The sequence below is a fragment of the Myiozetetes cayanensis genome, unplaced genomic scaffold, assembly GCF_022539395.1.
Source record: "Myiozetetes cayanensis isolate MyiCay16 unplaced genomic scaffold, myiCay2020 scf7, whole genome shotgun sequence".
In the NCBI taxonomy this organism is placed as follows: Eukaryota; Metazoa; Chordata; class Aves; order Passeriformes; family Tyrannidae; genus Myiozetetes; species Myiozetetes cayanensis.
The window spans coordinates 21,427,410-21,447,642 of record NW_026087964.1 but is presented as its reverse complement, the minus strand read 5'-3'; the positions used below and the strand labels follow the sequence as shown (position 1 = coordinate 21,447,642).

The window sequence follows — 20,233 nt, the reverse complement described above, 5'->3', positions numbered from 1 at the left end:
GTTTGGGTTGGAAGTAGATTCAAAGATGACATAGTTGCAGCCCCCTTTTATGGGCAGGACACCTTTCACTGGACCAGGTCACTCAAAGCCCCATCCAGCCTGCCCTTAAAAAACTTCCAGGGATGGGGCATCCGCAGTTTCCCTAGGCAGCCTGTTCCAGTGACTCACCACTCTCGAAGTAAAGAATTTCTTCCTAAATATCTAATCTAAACCACAGTCTTTCTGTTTGAAGTCATTCCCCCTTGTCCTATCACTGCATCTTTATGACTAGTCACATATCAGAAAAATCCAACACGTAATTCAGTGCAATTTTCTCAACAGCATTAGCCAGAGAAATTGATTTCACAAAATTTTCATCAACCAGTACAATCACCATGGAAAAATAATATGCAATTAATTTTTTTAGGACAGGCAGATTCAATTTTTTGTCATTTACAGCAGGAAACTCTCAGTGCAATATGAAGGCAGCAGTCAGGAAATGCCTACACCAAGTTTCAGCAAGGTGTATAATAACTTTCTCCTTCATTTTCTAAGTGTGCTGCAGGATCTCACACCAAGATAGACAACTGAAACCTCATATACTATCTTTCAGCCTTATTATGGTCTCTCCTGCAAAATATGACTGCAGCCAAATATTTCCTGGACTAAGTATGAGTCTAAATTGCTTTCCTTTCTTTGAGTATATCAATCATCATTGTAAGCCATGGGAAGAATTACTCTGGGATAATTATTTTATATCAGGTTTTTTTTTTTAAATTATGTTACAGATACATGTTGAGGTTTTTAGCCAGTTCTAGTTGATAACCAAGATTCTGCTTTGTGATAGTTAATGTGATGAAGGGAATGCTTTGTCATTTACAAGGCATTCACTACATAGGTATATTTCATAAAATTATTTTCTAGCTATTGGAGTCCAATTTCTTGAGCACACATCAGGGACTATTCACCCAGATAAAGTTCCATGTGAGTTTCTCAGTGTTTGTATTTTCCAAAACCTGCAGTGTTTTCTTGTCAGGTGAGCAAAGTGGTCTCAGACCACATGGGAAGTACACTTGCTTTTTCTGATATTGGTCTTCATCTTCACTGAGAGCTTGAGTGCTTCTCAGTCTTCAGTGGCAGGGCCATGACACAATCAAGCCTTGTTCTTTCATCTGTTAGTTCAGTAACTGTATTGTCAGCTCTGAAGCGAACTGATTGGGAAAGGAGAGAGTAAAGAAGGTTGATAATTGCTCTGATGCTGCTCATCAAACAGCCAGTTCATCTGTTACTCTCCTTATCAATTCATTTAAGAGTAAAAAGAATTCCTATACAGGAGAAAAGATGCTGGAATTACATTACTTATAAAGACAGTATTTGCAAAGTGGCTCTTCTGAGACAGTGAACAGCACTAGATGATAAGTGCTTTTTTTTTCAGTAAAACAAACACAGTTTCTCAGTGGGGAAATGCTACTGTTTCTGATAAGTAGGTTTTGCTTTTCATTGCTGTTTTATAGTATATTTAATATGAACATGCTTAATACCTTAAACTATACAGAACACATCATTGCCCAGAGAAGTTGTGAATTCCCCATCCCTGGGAGTGTTTAAGTCTAGCTTAGAGGGGCCTCTGAGCAACCTGGTGTAGAGAGTGACATCCCTGCCCATAGCAGGGTGTTTGGAAATAAATAGATGATGTTTAAGGTCACTTCCAACTCAAAACGATTCTGTGATTCTACATCATGCAAACTCCAACCAGAACGTGTGCTAAAAATGGATTTTCTTTGGCATTGGATTATGCCATATTTCCCCTTTGTGGTTACTCTGTATTGAAGACTGATTTTAGTGTGTTGTAACCTGGCATCCAACCAAGGAAACATTTGTTTTCTACAGGTGCAGTGCTAGTAGGAGAGTTAGAAGCTAGTGTTGCTGATGTTTGATTATCTGCTATGTTTGATAAATGGTTTTCAGCTGAACAATCTGAGTGGCAGTATAAACAATTTCTCTTTGTTTGATGTAATCGTTGGATCAGGAAATTGAAACCCATAGTTCTGCAAAACTGTGTTACAGTGTTACAGGAGATAGAAACAAATGCTAATTAGGAATGTTCATTAAATGTTAGTACCACTTCTTAAGACCCACAGTATGCCAGTCAGGTGCAGATGAGGAGTTAAATTTAGGAAAAATAAATTGTAAAAACTGCAAAAATCTTGCAAAAATTCAAATTCCCTTGTGCTTAGGACTGAAGTTCTGGTGGAAATTATGCTACAGTTTGTTCTTCTGGCTAAAAGAAAGTTACAAAGGAAATTCCCCATAGATGTATTTAAAATACAGGTATTTTAAAGCTGCACTGGAAAGAATCAACAAATGATTATTCTTAATATTGGTCACCAACAGGTGGTTGAAATACAGTGTAAAAAAACCCTACATGCTCCCATTTATCTGGCTTTGCCAAAATTTATGAATCAAAGCTGTAATTGAAAACTGTTTCTCTCGTCTCTTTTTCTCTCTTTACTTCAGAGAGCTGACCAGACTGCAGACTAAGCTTCACTTTCCCTCCAACAAGCTTGATTGCTCTTCATCTCTCTTCCAGGTCAAAGTAATTCTTTTTTAAAAAAAGTTCAAAAATGAACACCCAGTTTTCCCATATCTCCATAAGAGATTTTACTTCCTCCAATACTGCCAGCATACAGAAGTCTTTCTTCTCCTCTCTCACTTTTGGCTTTATTCTCTCAAGACAGAGTACTTCACTGCCACACTTGACATTTCTGGCAGCTATTGAGGAACAGATTTAAATGCAGTCTCTACCTTTTCATAAGATTTACATAAGGTCAAAATTACATTTAGCCTGTGCTGCAGGAAGGTTGCAGGAGTGGCTGGGAGCTAGAGATTTTCATGGTGTCAGCTCAGAAGTAGATGGTACCTCCTTAGAGGACTCATACTACTAAGCAGATAGATGTCCCCAGATGAAACTAGGGGCATTTGTGGAGAACACAGTTTTCAGGTTTCTTCTGGGCATTTATACTCCCTGAAAGTGTCACACACATCTTGCCCTTTCATATGAAGATCATCACTGTGCATTGCCATGGAGCATGGACAGTGGCACTATTTCAGATGAACTCTGGCCATCTGACACTTGCTATTGGTTGCAGTTTATGTCTGAAATGTGTTGAATTCAAAGCATTGCTTCCTTCTCTGGTAGGTTTTTTGAGGAATTCTCTGAATCCAAGTGAACACATTTACCTAATAATTTTAATAAACACTGAAAATACAGAGTACTTAAAAATCAACTTCACAGGCCCCCAAACGATATTCCAAAAACTGACAGTCACAGGTCTTGTATTTTCCTCCAATATGTCTCTGTGAATCCAGATAGCAGGAAGCTTTCTCCAGCATCTCATGGATAAACTCATTTTTTCTCTACAAGTATTTGATTTATATCCTGAATTCCCTCTACAATATCAGCGTTCCTATTTTATTCCTCTCCACCCAATCCCATATATTTACAGTCACAGGCCTTGTGTAATTATCACCAGAAATTTTCTGAGAATTAATTACTTTATGTCAGTATCTACAACCCAGACAGTATTGTTTGTCATGGTCTTGGTTTCCACTAGTTCTGGTTCGTCTTTTCAGTTGTGTCTACAGAATAACTTGACAAGGATGCTGCATAATTTCATCCTATCAACTTTGTACTCAGAGCAGTTTCTCCAAAGAGACTTCAGTTACAAGGGAGCGGGAGAGGGAGAGAGAGAGAACACCTTTTCTTCCCCCACCAATAACTTATAGTGTTTTACTCATTTACTCCCACTATCCATTCATCCATTTTCTCTCTCACGTCCTACACTGCTTGATGCAAGTTGTTTAAAAATCATCAGGTGCAAAATTTACTAAAATAATGAAGTGCTTGATTATGTTGAAATAATTTGCACTAAAATTCACACCCAGTCCACAGAAAACATGGTAGCTGTGAAGCATGATGTCATACCAGTCATCAAACTGAAAATTCCCTCTTCTGAAAGTAGAACATTATTTTGGGTAGACATGGCTTGTGTTGTGATAGGACTGAACACAGTTGTGATGTCTAAAAAAATGTACAACATTATGTCGTTGCATGAATCCTGTGAGCACTTGGAGATATTTTAATTTAGAACTACATTTTGGCTTGAACTTTTATTGCATATTAGACTCATTTTGGCTCAAGTTGCATGTCTGATCTATGCAAAACTAGGAAATCACAGCTTTAAATTATCCCAGGGAGGGTTATGACTGTGTTACATCAATGAGAAAGGAAAAGGAAAGAGATGAATTTCTACTTTGGCTGTTTTCAGCTGTTTACCTGGAAACAGTTTTCTGAAGATTTTGCTAACAGAACAGCATTATAACAGTTTATGCAATGTGCCTTTGACATGAGTAAGATACAGGGATTTTAAAATGTCTGGAAAAATTGAGAAGTCAAACTAAATGTGAAAATAAAAAATAGTTAACAATTTATCATTTCTATACATTTTCTGTGTCTACTGACAGACAACACAAAGTTAGAGAACAGGTAAATTGGAAGGTCGCTGTTACTTCAATGTACCTTGAAAACAGAAACTAATTAATGTAAAAGAGAAAAAAAAGTCTACTGCATGTCACCTAAAGAGATGTTGCTATCAGTAAATTAAAAATGTATGGCTTGAGCTGCATAGCATATGCCTCATGAAAGTGTGTCTGTTAATAGTGTCAAAGACCAGAGGACTGAAACAATGGATCACAGATGGGTCACGAAAAGAATGTTAGTATTAATTACACAATTCTAAACAAATTGAAAGCTCTGGAAATCTGAGAATAAGTCTCTATTCTTAGAAGAAGATTTTCCCTAGATTACATAATTTAATTTCTTATTGTTTAACAGTTATGTGTTACCACCTGGTGATAACTGTTATATGTCGGGGGTTTGAAAAATAATTATTATTCAACATCTGATCAGTATTTATTTCAGTTCTATCTCTCTATCACTAGCAACAGGGAGAAACAGACTGAGCAAAATGAGAATTGAGCTTCTATAAAATGGAACTTTTTCTCAAGTTTAAAAAACACTGTTCAATTTTTACATTCTTTTTATTCTTTTTATTCTGGGCCTTTCTATTTTCTGTTTCTATTCAAAACAAGAAGAAGGGCTGGAAATAAAAGAGGAGAGCATGTAGGTCAATTTGAAACACTTCTGACTAGCACTTAGTGTTTGGTCACTTGACCGAAAAGAACTCCAGACTTGCCTGTATGTGGTTGTATGTATGCAATATTTGAATAAACGGCAAGTATTATTCTGGTATATTTATTTTTCTACTGTCAGTTCACATTTTAAGTTACTTTGGGGATTGCTTTTTAATAATATGAGTAGGATTTTTCAAATATGTTTAATTCTCTTGAGAAGAAATGTTTTGTTCTTCTACATGCTCAGACTTTGGTGGTAATTCTGTTTACTTATGTACTATTTCCCATGATGACACCCTGAACTGTTAAAAAAAAGCCCACAATACATTTGTCTTAAACAGCAGTTGTGGAGTCCAAATCCTATCTTCTCTTGTCATAAGCAGTTTTTCATTTTGCTTGTTATTTATCACACTGTTCATGATGTTTTAACATATGTTACCTGTTCAGGGAGGACCACGGGGCAGCTCATGCCCTCTGTGAGAATATTCTGTAAGAATGGCTTTAGTCAGAAGTGACCTAGAGTAGGACTTGCTGAAAACGGGCAGATAAAGATGAAGGAGTTCAATATCTCAGATCATGTGGAAAAGTCAGCAAACAACATGGCTCCAAGTGAGTCCTGGTTTAAGCACACTGGCCCCATCTGTCTGTAATCACTGCTGCTTCACTTGATAGAATGTTTCGTACTGCAGAGAAAGACTTGTGCTGATCAGCAGCAAATGGCTGTCATGGAAATTACTGTGTCGACTCTGGCCCATTTCTTTTTAACTTGGCAGCAGTTTTGGAACACCCTGTTTACTGTTCTCTGGCAGGCAAATGAAGTTTTTAAAAAAAGGTTTATATCCCTTCCTAAAGGTTTATTCCCTTTATATCTCTTTCTCTTCACTCCTCTCTTTCACCAGTCCCTTACTCATTATTTCTAAAATATTCCTTTGTTATCCTTGGACTCATGGGGAGACTGATAGATGCTAATAATAATATGATAATAATAATACATACATACATACAGGGATCTCTGACTCATTTTACATTTAAACATAGCCAGGTGCAGTTAACTCATGTGATGATCTCCTTTGTAGTTCCCAAATATCAGTTACAGTTTGGTTAATGAAAAGGCATTAGTGGTCTATGAAAATGTATTCTAGTCTGTTGAGCTTCTTACAAATGCGATTCATTGTATTTCTGACTGCAGAATAAAACAGCTGCTGAGATCCTGCTTACAATATTACATAGCTATTCCTTCTTTATCACCTATGTTTGGTGTGGTAAGTGTGTCTCTTTCCCAAGACATCCTTTCAATATATCAGAATATCATCAGAAACAGAACAACAGCCTTTGTACATATAGTAATTCTTTATATTTGCACCTGGTTGCAACTGGTTGTTTTTTCCTAGTGTTAGAGAAAATCAGCAAGTAAAAACTTGTATTCAGGAAAGCTCTTATCAGTTACACTTAGCTCAGTTGAAAATTTACTGGATTTTCATTAGTAGGTTTGTCAGCCTTTCATCATGGATTAATTACACCCTAGAGTCAGTCTTATGCAACAGATCTACTTCTGTTCACTCAAAAAAACAACTAAAGAAGGTAATAGCATAAATGAAATAAAGTGTCCTTTTCCACTGCAATCAATACCAGAGAAAATTTAAAAATTACAATTTATTTTTCACAATTTACCTTCCTAAGAAATAAAAAGAGAGGAAAGAGTTAAATGAGTTCTTGTTTTGATTTGTGATTCACACTGGAGTTTTCATAACAAGCTTTCTGTCAAAAATGATTTTATCTTTTACAGTATTCCTGCAAATGGAAGCTGAAATGAGATGCACTAAGATCCTGAAACTCCCAAGAAATGTTGAGCAAAACTGGGAAACCACTACCCTCCCTTAATTTTCATTTGGCAAATGATGTAGTTCTTCTTTCCTGACACTTTATAAAATTTAAAGTCTACCTGAAAATGTTATTCATCTGAGCTGAGATAAAAACAGGCTGTTCTGTAAAGGTTGAAATTGTCATTTGCACTGCACAGTTAAAGAAAAAGCCAACTGTTTGTCAGGTGAACATGGAGCATTCTCTCACCTGGGGTCACAAAGCACTTTGCAACCAGCAGTGAATTTTGCACAGGTCTCAGAATGAGGCAAAGAGCAAAGTTAAGAAGTGATTAGTGCACCAAAGTGCTGATTCAGTCCTTACTCCTCAATGAGAGCCCCATCACTCAATATATGGAAGCAAGGAAAAGGAATCTCTTGTAGTTATAGCACTACTTTGTTCTCTATTAGTGCTGAGTGATGAAGGACCTGGTTTCCCTGCTATATTACTTAACCTAATTGGAACTATGTTCTCAGCTATCTCATCACTTAATAATACCTAGGGACTTGGTACCTTCATCTTCAAACCCTGAGTAGTTAATTACTAGTTACATATTCAATATCCATTTTTTTAAATTAAAGATCCATCTGCATTGCACACATAAAGTGTTCTGTTTCTTTTCTTAAAGGCAGAGAGGTTGAGAATTCTATGCAGATATAGAGGTACAACTCCTAGACAGCATATATAAACCAGCTCTGCCCTAGAATAGTCTATACTGTGGCTGCTAGCCTTGATATATGAAAGGGGACAGACAGTTCTGTGTGAGTAAAATGGAATATAACTTGTGGAGCCGAATTATAGACTTTGTTGCTGGAAAAAAAGTAAGGTGAAAGCTTTTGGTTTGGTTTTTAACCTTGCAGGCATAACGTCTGAAAATCAGAATATAGCAGGTTGTATGCTTTATACCAGCTCCTAAACCTGCTAGTCAAAATAGCTGCCAAGTCAGTTATTCTGTGTATATCTCCTCTGCAGTTGGACTAATTTTTAGCAAGATCAGTGTGAGCAGCTTTATGCTTTAGTCCGATACAGGATTTTGCCCAGAGATATTTATTTGTTAAATAAAGCAGAAACTAGTGTTCAGATAATCATAATTTTCATATCATAATGTTCTTACAAGAGGGCTAGGATCCATATTGTGTCATAGAGTTAAATGTGTTCTGGTAAAGGAATAAGACTACAAATTAAGATGCTAAGATTATTGAATTGGCTGTCTGCTTTTGTTTCAGAGGAACATTTCCATGTCTTCTTTGCATAGATGTCATTTAACACCCTACAGCAAAAAAAAAAATAATAACAACATTTATTCTAATATCATAACATGTCTTCAAACAATTCTGAAACTCCAGACTGATTGCATGTGTACCGGCTGAATAACCTTCTGCCAAAATGGGAATTGAGACAGCATAAAAAAACAGGTCAGAAAGTTTGCTAGACATATTTCCTTTTTTTTGAAAACTATTGCCCTTATCTGTTGTGACTTCAAAAGAGAAGTGCTGGAGCAGCTGATTATAAAACTACCTGGCTGAAGGGACTACGTAATTCAAGTCTGCTCTCAGTCAGTAACAGCAAAAAAAACCCCAGATAGTATTAGCCACCTGTGTCCAGCTGCAAATATTGGCCACTAAAATTGTCCTTCCACCCCACACTCTCCTACATGAAGATGCACAAGACCATCATGCACCAAGCAGATAGATTTCCAAAAGGCCTGACCACCCAGCAGGTACAACAGCAATAGCTGCCATGGCAATATTTTGCAGAGTTAGATGAACAGAATGTATTTCTTGAACATGTCATTTATAAACTGCTGTCTCTTTTAAATCTTTATGATGCCTTAAGTTTGGACTTGGAGGGACTGAGTAGGTGCTTATATTTTTGAACCACAGTGGGATTTGGAGCAACCAGGTATAGCCACTGCATATGTGTGAATCTGACTGAAAGCAGCATAGAATCATAGGATGGTTTGAGTTGGATGGGGATCTTGAAGATCATGTAGTTCCAAACCCTGCTGTGGGGAAAGACACCTTCAACTAGAGTAGGTTGCACAGAGCCCCATCCAACCTGACCTTGAACACTTCCAGGGGTGGGTCATCTACAACTTCCCTGGGCAACCTGTTCCTGTGCCTCATCACCCTCATAGTAAAGAATTTTTTCCTAATGCCTACTGTCTTTCAATTTGAACCCATTCCCCTTGACCTGTCACTCACATACTCTTGTAAACAGTCTTGCCCCATCTTCCTGTAAGTTCGCTTCAGGTACTAGAAGGCCACAATTAAGTCATCCTGCAGCCTTCTCTTTTCCAGGCTGAACAATCGCAATTCTCTCAGGCTTTCCTCATGAGACAGATGCTCCATCCCTCTGATCAGCTAGGTGGCCCTCCTTTGCTCCAACAAGTCAGTGTCCTTCCTGTGTTGAGGACCCCAGAGCTGGATGCAATACTCAAGGTGGGGTCTCACCATGGACAGCATCAGACAGTACCTGGAAAGGGGAGTTCTCAAGATGCAGATTAAGACCTGTGACAGCTGGAAAGAACTCCAGCAATAATGCTTAAAGGTCTCATTTTTCACTGTGTCTGTCAGTCTGTCTCTTATGACATTCTCTGCTTGAACAACAATGAAATGCTTCATAGTTGCCTATAGGGCTAGGAAGGAAAGTCCTTTTACATTTAGATGTAGTAAACCAAAAGCAAGACATGAGAGGCTAGGCAGGAAAATATCACATTTTCTTTAAAACACTATAAGGTCAGTTGCAGGTTTAGAAGCTGACTTCTTTCTGTCTGAGAGAAGTTGCAAGGAGAAACAGATTTTTCTTAAATAACACTTTTTAACTCCTGTCAATTCCTAGTAGTTTTAAACCTTGTTAGATAATTAGCAATCAGTAGTATTCCAAACAAGGCTACTGATAGTCAATTCCAAAGAAAAAAATCTTTACCTTTGAACCAGCATTGGCTGATTTGTCAATGCAGCACACAACACCACATGCTGTTGTAAATGTGTGCAAATATTGGCCAGTAAGGCTTTGTATATTTCTTCATGAGAAAAGGAGAAAGAACAAGTTTGTGTGTGGTATTTCTGCAGTAGAGAAAACATAATCCTCTGACACTGATGGATGATGTTTCTACATAAAGTTCCACAGCAAAATGGTACTAAGGTTGTTAAAATGCTTTCCACAATTCATACCAGCAATGAATGATAGTTTTTCTGTCTTCTTTCCTGCCAGGCGTGAAATGAGTCTCTACCTCACTGACTCCAGCTGCTCGTCTGTGACCATTTCTGTTGCTTTGTATGATGGAGGCTATAAAGGGTCGTGCTGTGGCAGCCTCTCCACAGTGTAACTACTGCATCAAGCAAAACACAAGATTGCCTGTTTGGATGGGGAGCTGTATCTTTCCAGCTCCTTTTTTAAAATCAACAGGCTGGGGATGCTGTCCTACTTACTATTCCGCTTATAAGTTTTGGAACGTTTCAGTGAGAGTTGAGTTTCATGTTTTGTACTACCTAGCAATGGATGTTGCAGAAATGAGAAAAGTTTTTATGTATGAGAGCTATACCCTTTTCTCTCTGGTAGCAAACTCCATTCTAATAAATGTTCTATTCCACTTCAGCTACAAAATTATGGTGCTACCAAACATTGCAGTCACAGGCTAAAACTCTAGCCAAAAAAAAAAAAAAAAGCAATATATTTTTGACCATTTCTTTCTTTCGAAGCTGTTAATAATGTACCTTTTATTGGTGCAGTATGTCATAAACTGTCAACACTGGTAGAAAAATGTCAGAGCAAGCTGCTGACAGACCAGAGCAGTCTGGCAACATAACATGTATGGCACATATACATTCATATTTTCTAGCTTGTGTAAGCTTACTAGTGCACTTGCAAATCTTAGTTCAGAACTGAAACAGCTCTGAGATCTGTAAACTAAAAAAAAAATGGAATTTTAATACACTTAACTTGTTAGGAAATGTTTAAAGTTTTAAAAAAGGAGCTATGTTTCATCCTCATTATTACCATATTTTTGCAGATGCACAGCTGTGCAGTCTTGTGACATATTGGCCCAGTGTAGCCAAGTATTTGCTTCCATGTTTATAAAGTTTTAAGTAAAACATACTTCACCTAAGACAGGTGCAATGAGGGCCCTTAAATATTTTGTTGCAGAGTAGTTTATTTGTACACGGAATTAGGGGTCAGTGACCAAGTATGATGCTAGGAATTAAGCATATAGGACAGTTCATATTTTTAGGCAATTTAGATCATCTTTATATGTTCCACAAAATTTATGTTTGCTGTGTCAAAGGCATGCAAGTCAATGGCAATGCACTAGCAGGCAGCCTGTGGTACCATTTCAAAGAAAATGGAATAGCCCCAAATTTTCTTGATAGCCCTAGTTTTAAGAATACTTCAAAAGACATTTTCTTCTAATTTTCCTGCTGAGTTACTGACTTGAGATTCACAGATGGCAAAAAACAAGAGTTACTGCTATTAATTAATGATTAAGACTAATCAGTTCATCTTTTTCATCTCTGTTGTAAGAGGCCAATTCAGAAAAAATCTTACTCTTAGAATAAGTAGAAAAAATTTCTGCACTAACATCCTAAGATCTTTTTTGATAGGCTGTTTGCATAACATGAGTGTTTTTCAAGTTAGTTTGAAGTAAGATGAAGCATTTTTCATATTAATTCAAAGATTGATCACCTTATTGAGCAGTTCCACAAAGGGACATTATGTAAGAGTCCCAGAGCAGTGCATAGGCTCAGACCCAGTGTTCATCTAGTATTCCAAGTCATCTACCAGACAGATAATTAAAAGTAAGAGGATGGAAAGCATATATGGCATTTTCTACTAATACTGTCTTATTTCATGACTAGTTTCAGCTCAGAGAATATGCTCAGGCCAATATGACTTAGGAATCCCACTTGGTACAACCAGAAAACATCTTTTTTCACTTGGCATTTGCATTCATTCTTTCAAAAAGAAAGCAAATGTATTTTTAGATTTAAAGGCAGAGGATAAAGCAAGGTGGCAGAACATGATTATTTGCAATCTGTCATGTCTTGGATACCTGGATTCAGTCTCTTCTCTACCTCTTTTCCCTAGCAAGGAAGTCATAGCCTACCAGCTTTTCTAGGATACCTCCATGTGGAAGAAATGTGACCACTCTACTCCTTAAGAGTGAGAAAGAATGAAAGAAAGAAAAGAAAGAAAAGAGAAGAAAAGAGAAGAAAAGAAAGAAAAGAAAGAAAAGAAAGAAAAGAAAGAAAAGAAAGAAAAGAAAGAAAAGAAAGAAAAGAAAGAAAAGAAAGAAAAGAAAGAAAAGAAAGAAAAGAGAGAAAGGGAGGGAGGGAGGGAGGAGGAGGGAGGGAGGGAGGGAGGGAGGAGGAGGGGAGGGAGGGAGAGGAGGGAGGGAGGAGGGAGGGAGGGAGAAATGGATGTCAAGCAAGATGCTGAAGAACAGTAGTGTTTGGTATAGCAAGCCTGTGTTCCATTCCTGCTTCAGCAACTTATTCATGCTGTCTTATTACTGTCTATTTCAAAGTGCAACTCCCACCACTGCCTCCTGCAAGACACAATTTGTAACAAAGCAGAATGTGCTTATATACAGTTTGTGTAGGATCTGATCCGCCAGGCGTGCTCAGGGAACACCTACTGAATCAAGCCCTGCAGGTGAGACAGGCAATGGAACCCCTATTTTATGGTTTCCATAGGACACAAGTAGGAGGTAACTGTCACGTCCTGTCAATACTGAGATGCTGAGGCACATGGCCAAGGCAGAAAACTAGTCAAGTTTTCATTAGTGAAAGGCTGTTGCTGCCTTTGAGGCAAGGCAGCACCAAAGAGAAGTTTGGAGGATCTCAGTGCTGGAGCTTCATTGTTTAAGTCCTTCTTCAGAGGCCTATGGATTTTTTGAATCTATATCTGAAGTCTTGATTTGAATCTCAAGTCTAGTACTACATATTCTGTATATATGTGTTCACTACAGTATTACCATAGTTTCTTTGCTATGCCCTTTTCCATGCAAGAGACAAGGCCAATGTCTCAAGAACAGACCTCATTTATAAATCCTTTACAAGGATCAAGACTCATCAGAGCAAGAATAATTTTGATGCCATTCAGTGCACTGGAAGGTTAGACAGATGTCTAGTACTTGCTAGTCAGACTGCCAGCATAAAAGTCTACCAATTTTTTTTCTACAATTATAGACTCAATCTCGAAGAAGTGGTTGATGTAACCATAGTTTTATTGCTAATCTTCCCAATCTTGAGTGTATTGAAAAGTCAAGACATTCCATATCTCCATTTTTAAAAATGAGACAGCTAAGTCTTTTTAAACCAAAGCTTGTATATCCCTTTCAGTGGTTTAGATAGTTTAAAGTCTATTTGCTGATCATTCCAATTCTAGGTCAAATATATACTTCAAGTCCAACAAAAATGAATCCTAAAATGCCACGCATAGCCTAATAATAGACTTGTCTGACCTCAGTGCTCTACAGCTGATTTCTACAAACACAAGAATAAAAACCAATATCCTAAGTACTGACCAAATCCAGGCTATAGTTAAAAGCTCACAGAATTGAACATTTTAGTTTTTCATTCAGTGTGTCTGTTTAGACGTTGGCTCTGGAAACCACTTGTTATAACTCTGAATTGATCAACTGCATCAGCTGAATCACTGTCCCATGAAATGTGGTCACAGATCAAAGCCCTTCTGAAGGTACAAAGGAAGTGGCGAAAGGATGCTATGCCCATTCCAGCAGTGATCCAGTTGTCCTTCTAACATGGATCTTTCTGTAACAAGCAGAAAACTACTTTTCATGATCACTTTATCTTCTGTGTCATTACAATTTTTCCTGTTCTCCAGTGGATTTCAGTGCAATGCATTTCAATAATTAGTTTCCCAGACCTCCTAACACTGGGAAGATACACTGGAAGTCTGTACCTCAGATACCTACAGCTCACTGGGATTGTATCTCCATCCATGTAAGTGGCATTACTGCAGCTCTGTACAAATGCTCTGTACAATCCAGCAATCCAGCACATCTTTTTATTTTGCAAGCTATGCCTATTTGAGAGTCACAGGGTAGTGTGAATGGATGAGAATATGAAGGAAAAGTTCAGGAGATCTTTTACAATCTTTTTCCAGTCCTAGCAGAGGTCTTTGGGTTCAAAGAGTTCAGTGATGCTGGAGTGTCAGCACTGATCATCTACCAAAGAAGTGAGAAGGACAATATCATGACTGCAATTCTCTAGTGAAAGTGCAAATCCCTCTTTCTCATCTCCCCAGACTTTTGGGAATTTTAATGATATATGGTCCAGAGGAGTACTATACAACATGCCACCCACCCAAAAACCTTTGTTTTACAATTGCACAAGAAACTTTCTTTAATGACACTTTGCAGCATCTGCCTTCTTTGTAAGACAGTTGGTTTTGCTGCTGTATTTCAATTTATTTTGTCTGCAGTATTAGCTAGCCGTACTGGTTTGTAAGCTCTGCATATCCTGCTGTGTATTAACTTTTCCAGGTGTGAGAGACTGAAATTGGTTAATGGCTTAACAGCTACAAGTAAAGAAAGATGAAAGTGAACTTAAGAACCCCAAACTTCTCTTAACAAACTTCCACCTGATCCTTTGTTCTTTCCCACCTTTCTCCCTAAACATTAATGAGCTCATTCTTTATCAGGCTGAATAATGACGTGCACTATGCAACCTTAAATGTTAGCTCTACCTGAGAAACTGTGCTGGAAAACATTGTAAAGACCAAGTACATTGTGTCTGACTCTTGGCCCATATCTGTGACGCAGTGCTCACAAAGGCATTCATCAGGTTTGTTAGCCAGGCCTGCCCTCTCATAACAGACGTCAGCAGGCCCTGCCTGAGAATTAATTCTGTGGCTAATTTAGCAGAATGTGACCTTTCAGAGGAGGTTGGAAGGCCAGTGGAGTGTGTAAATATGGAAATAGAGGAAAACACCCTTGCTGAAGCAGTGAAAATGAGGGGAGACCCATATAAAACCTTTGGCTGAGCTCCATTACATTGCATATTGGGATGGAAACCCAGTTTGGCATGAAATGATCATTGTATTACCTAGTAATATATCAGACAACACAAGGATTTTTGTTCCTTGTTACCTGGAAGCCATCATAGGGATGGTCTAGTCATAAAAATGGTCGTGAAGAGAATTATATTTATTTCAAGGAAAAAAAAATCTATTTCTCTACTACTTTCTATGTGAAAATATAGGAAATATTCATACCAATTTGCATTTAAACAGTATTCTAATATTACAAAGCAAAATTTCTGGTAATGTACTGAAATAAAACCGCAATTACTTTGGATATGCAGAGAAGGGTCATTTGCTTCTGACACAACTGGCAAGTCACGTCCCCAGCTCCAGAGCTGCTAACACTGTCAGTTTTAGTGTTTCAGCAGGAGAAAATGTCACTTACACCAAGGAGGTGCACAAACAGGGAGTCTGGGAGCTTCAGCTCCTTGCTGTTTTTCAAGCTTTTCAGTAATGTCTGTTTCTCACAAATAAAATGTTCCTGGCTGTCTGTCACCTGTATTGCCAGCACTGTGGGAGGCCACCCCCCAGGCCCAGTTTAGGTGCCGGCAGAGGCCAGGTGACACATGTGACTGTCCCTACCCTTCACCAGACCACTGGGGACCTTCCTCCCACCTTTCCCCACCCAGGGTGGTTGCTATGTCAACACCCATCACCCCCCCTCCTAGGAAGTGGTTGCTATGTCAACGGTATCCTTGTGGCATCCACCTCATGGAGGGAAAGGCTGGAGGGGTTGCCATGGAAACCATGCTGTCCTGAAGCATCCATAGAGCTGGTCTCTTCCCCACCTTTCTTCCCCCAGAATGTTCTACCATGCTGCTGGGACAACCCCCAGACATGTCCTGCTCTGTCCCACATTCCATCCCCATGGCCGTGCTAGCCCCAGCTGCCCACAGCTGCTCCCACCTGCCTGGCAGCAGCTTCCACAGCCATGCAGGGATGGCCTGATGGGAGGCCTTTCACTGTTACAGCACTGGAGCAGCTGTCATCTGGAGACACAGACAGTCCTTGGACAAAACAATGTAAGGGACTTAGCTCCACTTCTCAGGGAACAATGGAAATGAGAAGTCACGGATTGCGTTGTTGATGAAGTGCTCAGTGCATGACTGTGGGAAGATGCAGCAGGGGATGCACATCTATTTGGCAGCAGATATACATTCTCAGACCAGGCTTGTATCGTGTCACAACAACAACCAAAACCACCTCTTCATCTAGAAATACTTCCTGTATTACATCACTCTCTTAAAACTTAAAAAAGCTCAGAAGGTGTGATTATTTTTTTTTTCAGCTAAGTTTGTTGTGGGAAGAAAGGTTTTGAACCAATTCCATAGAAAGGCTGTAGTAAGAAAATGTGGGGAAAAAATATTCAAAACCACAAATATTTGATGGAACATTAAAATATACAGGAGTACTTTCACTACAAGTATTTGAACAGAAAAAAAAACAAAGGTCTTGACTACACAACATAACAAAGCACAGTAATGAATACCTGCTTATCCCTAGAATATCTGAGCAAACTGGTTTGTTTTCAAGGATCTCTTCCCTATCACAGGGAGCATCTAGGGATTTGGAGAAGTAGCATAGTAGAGCAGTTTGCAGATATAATCTGAAGAATCAGAGTGCTGCCAATGCAGAAAACATTTCAGAGTCGCAAGACACACACACTCAATATTTTACTTCTTGCATACACATTTTAGTTAATAAGTGATACAGTGAATGTTAAAGAAGAAGTATTTGGGCACAGAATTTATCAGTGCTTAGAATAAGGATTATCAAGAGTTCATGTGCATATTCTGAGATTACGAATACCGGCTTTGACACTAACTCTGAGAAATATACAATGAGTTCATCTCATATGAGCTCCTACTGCTGAATCATCAAAGGGGCAGAGATGGACTCTCCTCAGTGATAAGGGTCTCCATATACATTTTAACTGTTGTTATACACCTGCTGCTTATTAAGAGAAACATGTAACTGTAGATGGCCTCACATAATCAAGACAGTAACTTACAAAAATGACTAGATCAAGAGATTTTGAGTTATACCTTCTAACAGAGATATCTTTCTATCTTATCATATTTTTGAAAGAAGAACTCTTGTTCTCTAAGTGGTATTCCAGCAGGAAGTCTGGAACATGCTTACAGAAAACTAGAAATCATCCTCTAATCTCACGCTAAAGACTATTACTTCATTTGTAATTGGATGGATTTCAATCATATTTCACATTATGATAAAGAAGTTCCAAATCAATCTCAAAACCAACCTTTTTGCTTTGTTCTCCTCGATGTTCACCGTGCAGCATAGAAAATTGACTCAGAGTATGACATAAAAATATGCAATTTGTCGTTGCTCTTCACTAGACTTCAGACTTTACCTCTGGGGAAATAGGAACTTGTTTGTGTAGAAACCTAAAATCATGATGTTCTCTGTATTATTGAATATATGTCTTTGATCCAATTGGCGCCTAATGTAAGAATATACACTTATGTCTGGAAATCAGTCATCTAGACCTGCATAAGCAGAAGCTTCTCAGTTCCCCATATATTTTTCTCATCTGCTTTCAAAACCTGAGTTTTCTTTTGGACTTTACAATGCCTGAAGCAGAGAGTTCTTAAATTGAATTATGTGCTGTATGAAAAATTGTTTAGTTTGTTTTCATCTGATAATTTAATTTTTCCCCTTTCTTCTGCAGTAAAATATTATCAATAAAAAAATTCTTAGCACCTTTTAAAGCAGTCATTATTTTACGGGTTTTAATTATGGACTTCTGTGGTAGACTTGTATACATATAATTTTCTGACATTGTAAGATGGATATGCCTTCTTTCGAGCAATACTTTCTTCTGGCAAAACATCTCATGGAAATAGCACTTGGAAATGGTCCTACCTATAACTCTGCTAGGAATATAATAAACATTGCAATCAAGGTACACTGATTTCAGTCCATGGGTCTTTCCTGAAGAACATCCAATCTAAAACTGGAGATAGAAAAAGCAAGATGTTGGGGACACTAATTAATGCATGGATGTCTTCAAATGGGTCTATTTATTTAGCTGATTCAAATTTCTTGGCTTGGTGTCACTCATGTAGCAGAAGAAAGCATTTAGGAGGGAATAAGGCTAGTGAGATGGTGTACTATACATAGTGAAACAGCATAGAACAGTGGAATCAAATTTGGAGAAGAACCCAGACATGCCTCAGTTAAAACTTCCTAATTTATATCTACTTAGAAAAAATGAGTTTGCTACAAATTTTATCAGAGTAGGGATCTCAAGGACAAACTCTTCAGTGAGTAGCTTGGAAGAAAGCAAACTAAAGTGCTATGTGATGTAATGTTATGTTAAGAACAAAAATGAACAGGCAGTTCATCTTTGAAACCTCAACTTCCACAGGAACATTCGTATTGACAAAAAGACTGTTATAATTTAGGTACAACGTAGAAGATAAATTCATATCCAGAAGTAAGAGAATGTTAATCTACAGTCCTTTAAAAACATATTATGAAATTACTTAGTTTCAGTGTAAGGAAGAACTTTTCATTTCAATACACAACAACAGTCAATATCAAATTCCCCATGATTTAAAACCATATTAAAGCTTTTAAAACAATGCTCTGAAGCCAATTATTGGGTAATTTACGTGAAAAGCATAATTCTGGATTATAAGAACCTTCAGAAAGAGTCCAGTTGAACACTTGTTGCTCTTTTGTGTAAATATTAATGACTGAAAGTCTTGAATAGCATATATAGATAAATTGTATATATGAGCTAAACATTTTAGAACTTTTGTCGTGATTTTTCTGAGACCTATGTTTCTCTGACTAAGGCATTAGTGTGTCATATGCTGTTTCAACTACAAATATTCTGTTGCTTTTACAAAATAGGTGGAAAACAGACATTGATAAAAGAGACCTCTGACTAAGATTTCATTCCTCTGAAATTTTCATGTGGGAAAACCGTCATTGCTGCCACCCTGCATCTAATTTGATCTACTTTTCAGATTAAACAGAATGGGATTTGCAAGTATACATATTTACATGTAGGGACAGTAGATAACATCGTAAACTCATTAGAATTAATATAATGTGAGTGGAAACATGACACGGCCCTGTACCGTGGACCTCTACATATCTCCAGCAAAGCCCCATTTAAATCCTCTGTTACATTTCTTTGCTGGGCCATACATGGGAAGCAGAAAATACATATTTCTACTCAGTAAACTTTAGTTCAATTTTGAAAATGAAAGTTCGCAGTCAGTTTGAAGTGTGGAGCTGTTTTATGCTAGAAAGACCAATGAGCCCCTCTTGTGCAACAAAAGCAAGTGGATAACAATGGGAATGAAGCAGAATATTGAGAAATCATAAATGAGAGCAGTTTGAACAAAGTGAAGAATAATGTGTGGAATTAAAAGGGATAGAAAGAGGGCATACAGCCAGCAGAATTGCATTACCTACCTGAAATACTTTTGCCAAATTGTCAAAGAGGGCTTGACCAGCACTGACTTTATGCTTGACTCCCCTGACTGTGCCATTTTTGCTGAGGATGTTGACTCGCTTTGTACCAAATCCTTTCTCTTTAGTGGCTCTTACTAAAATGAGCAATTCGTCCTCCTCGTTCTCATTTTCATCGCACTCAGACCCCACGTGTCCATTCTGCTGCCCGTCCACTTCGCTCAGCCGGCTGGTTTGGTCAGTCTCTGAGCTACTGGCATATTCGGAGTCCAGAGAGTCGGCAGCCTCCCCATCGGCGTACACCTCCTTCAGCACCCTCCCGCTGTGTGAGGACGCAACGCGGAATCGAACCTTCCTCGACAGCCTCTCGCTGTCCGCCTTCATCTCACTTTTAAACATTGCCTCTTCCATCGATATAAGCAGTTTGCATTGTTCCAGCGTGGTGCCCATTGCATTTGCCAGTTTGTCACACTTAACAACAATATCAGCACTGTTTTCTCTTGACAGGGGTTCTCATATTAAACTGAAGAGGGTTCCCAAGAAGCCACTGCTGTTCTGCAGTTAATAATGGATGCATTTGTGCTATGGTTACCTTTAAACTAAAACCCGTAAAGTGATATCATTAATTAAATATTAAAAAGACATTGTGTACTTTTTAGCACTAAGGAAGAAAGCAAGAAAGGGAGAAATTATATTCATTGAT

The 20,233-nt window shown here is 38.2% G+C and overlaps 1 protein-coding gene across 2 annotated transcripts in view; it reads right to left on the bottom strand.

The window, feature by feature from the left end:
- Window positions 1–19,944, bottom strand: part of GRXCR1 (glutaredoxin and cysteine rich domain containing 1) — a 39,747-nt gene extending 19,803 nt beyond the window's left edge. Inside the window, exon 1 of one of the 2 annotated variants that reach the window (XM_050338529.1) lies at window positions 19,534–19,944. In XM_050338529.1, the coding sequence (XP_050194486.1) occupies window positions 19,534–19,941 (408 nt within the window). In that variant the 5' untranslated portion in view covers window positions 19,942–19,944. The remainder of the gene's footprint in view (window positions 1–19,533) is intronic. The other variant, XM_050338531.1, reaches the window with a different exon arrangement.
- Window positions 19,945–20,233: the final 289 nt, after the last annotated feature.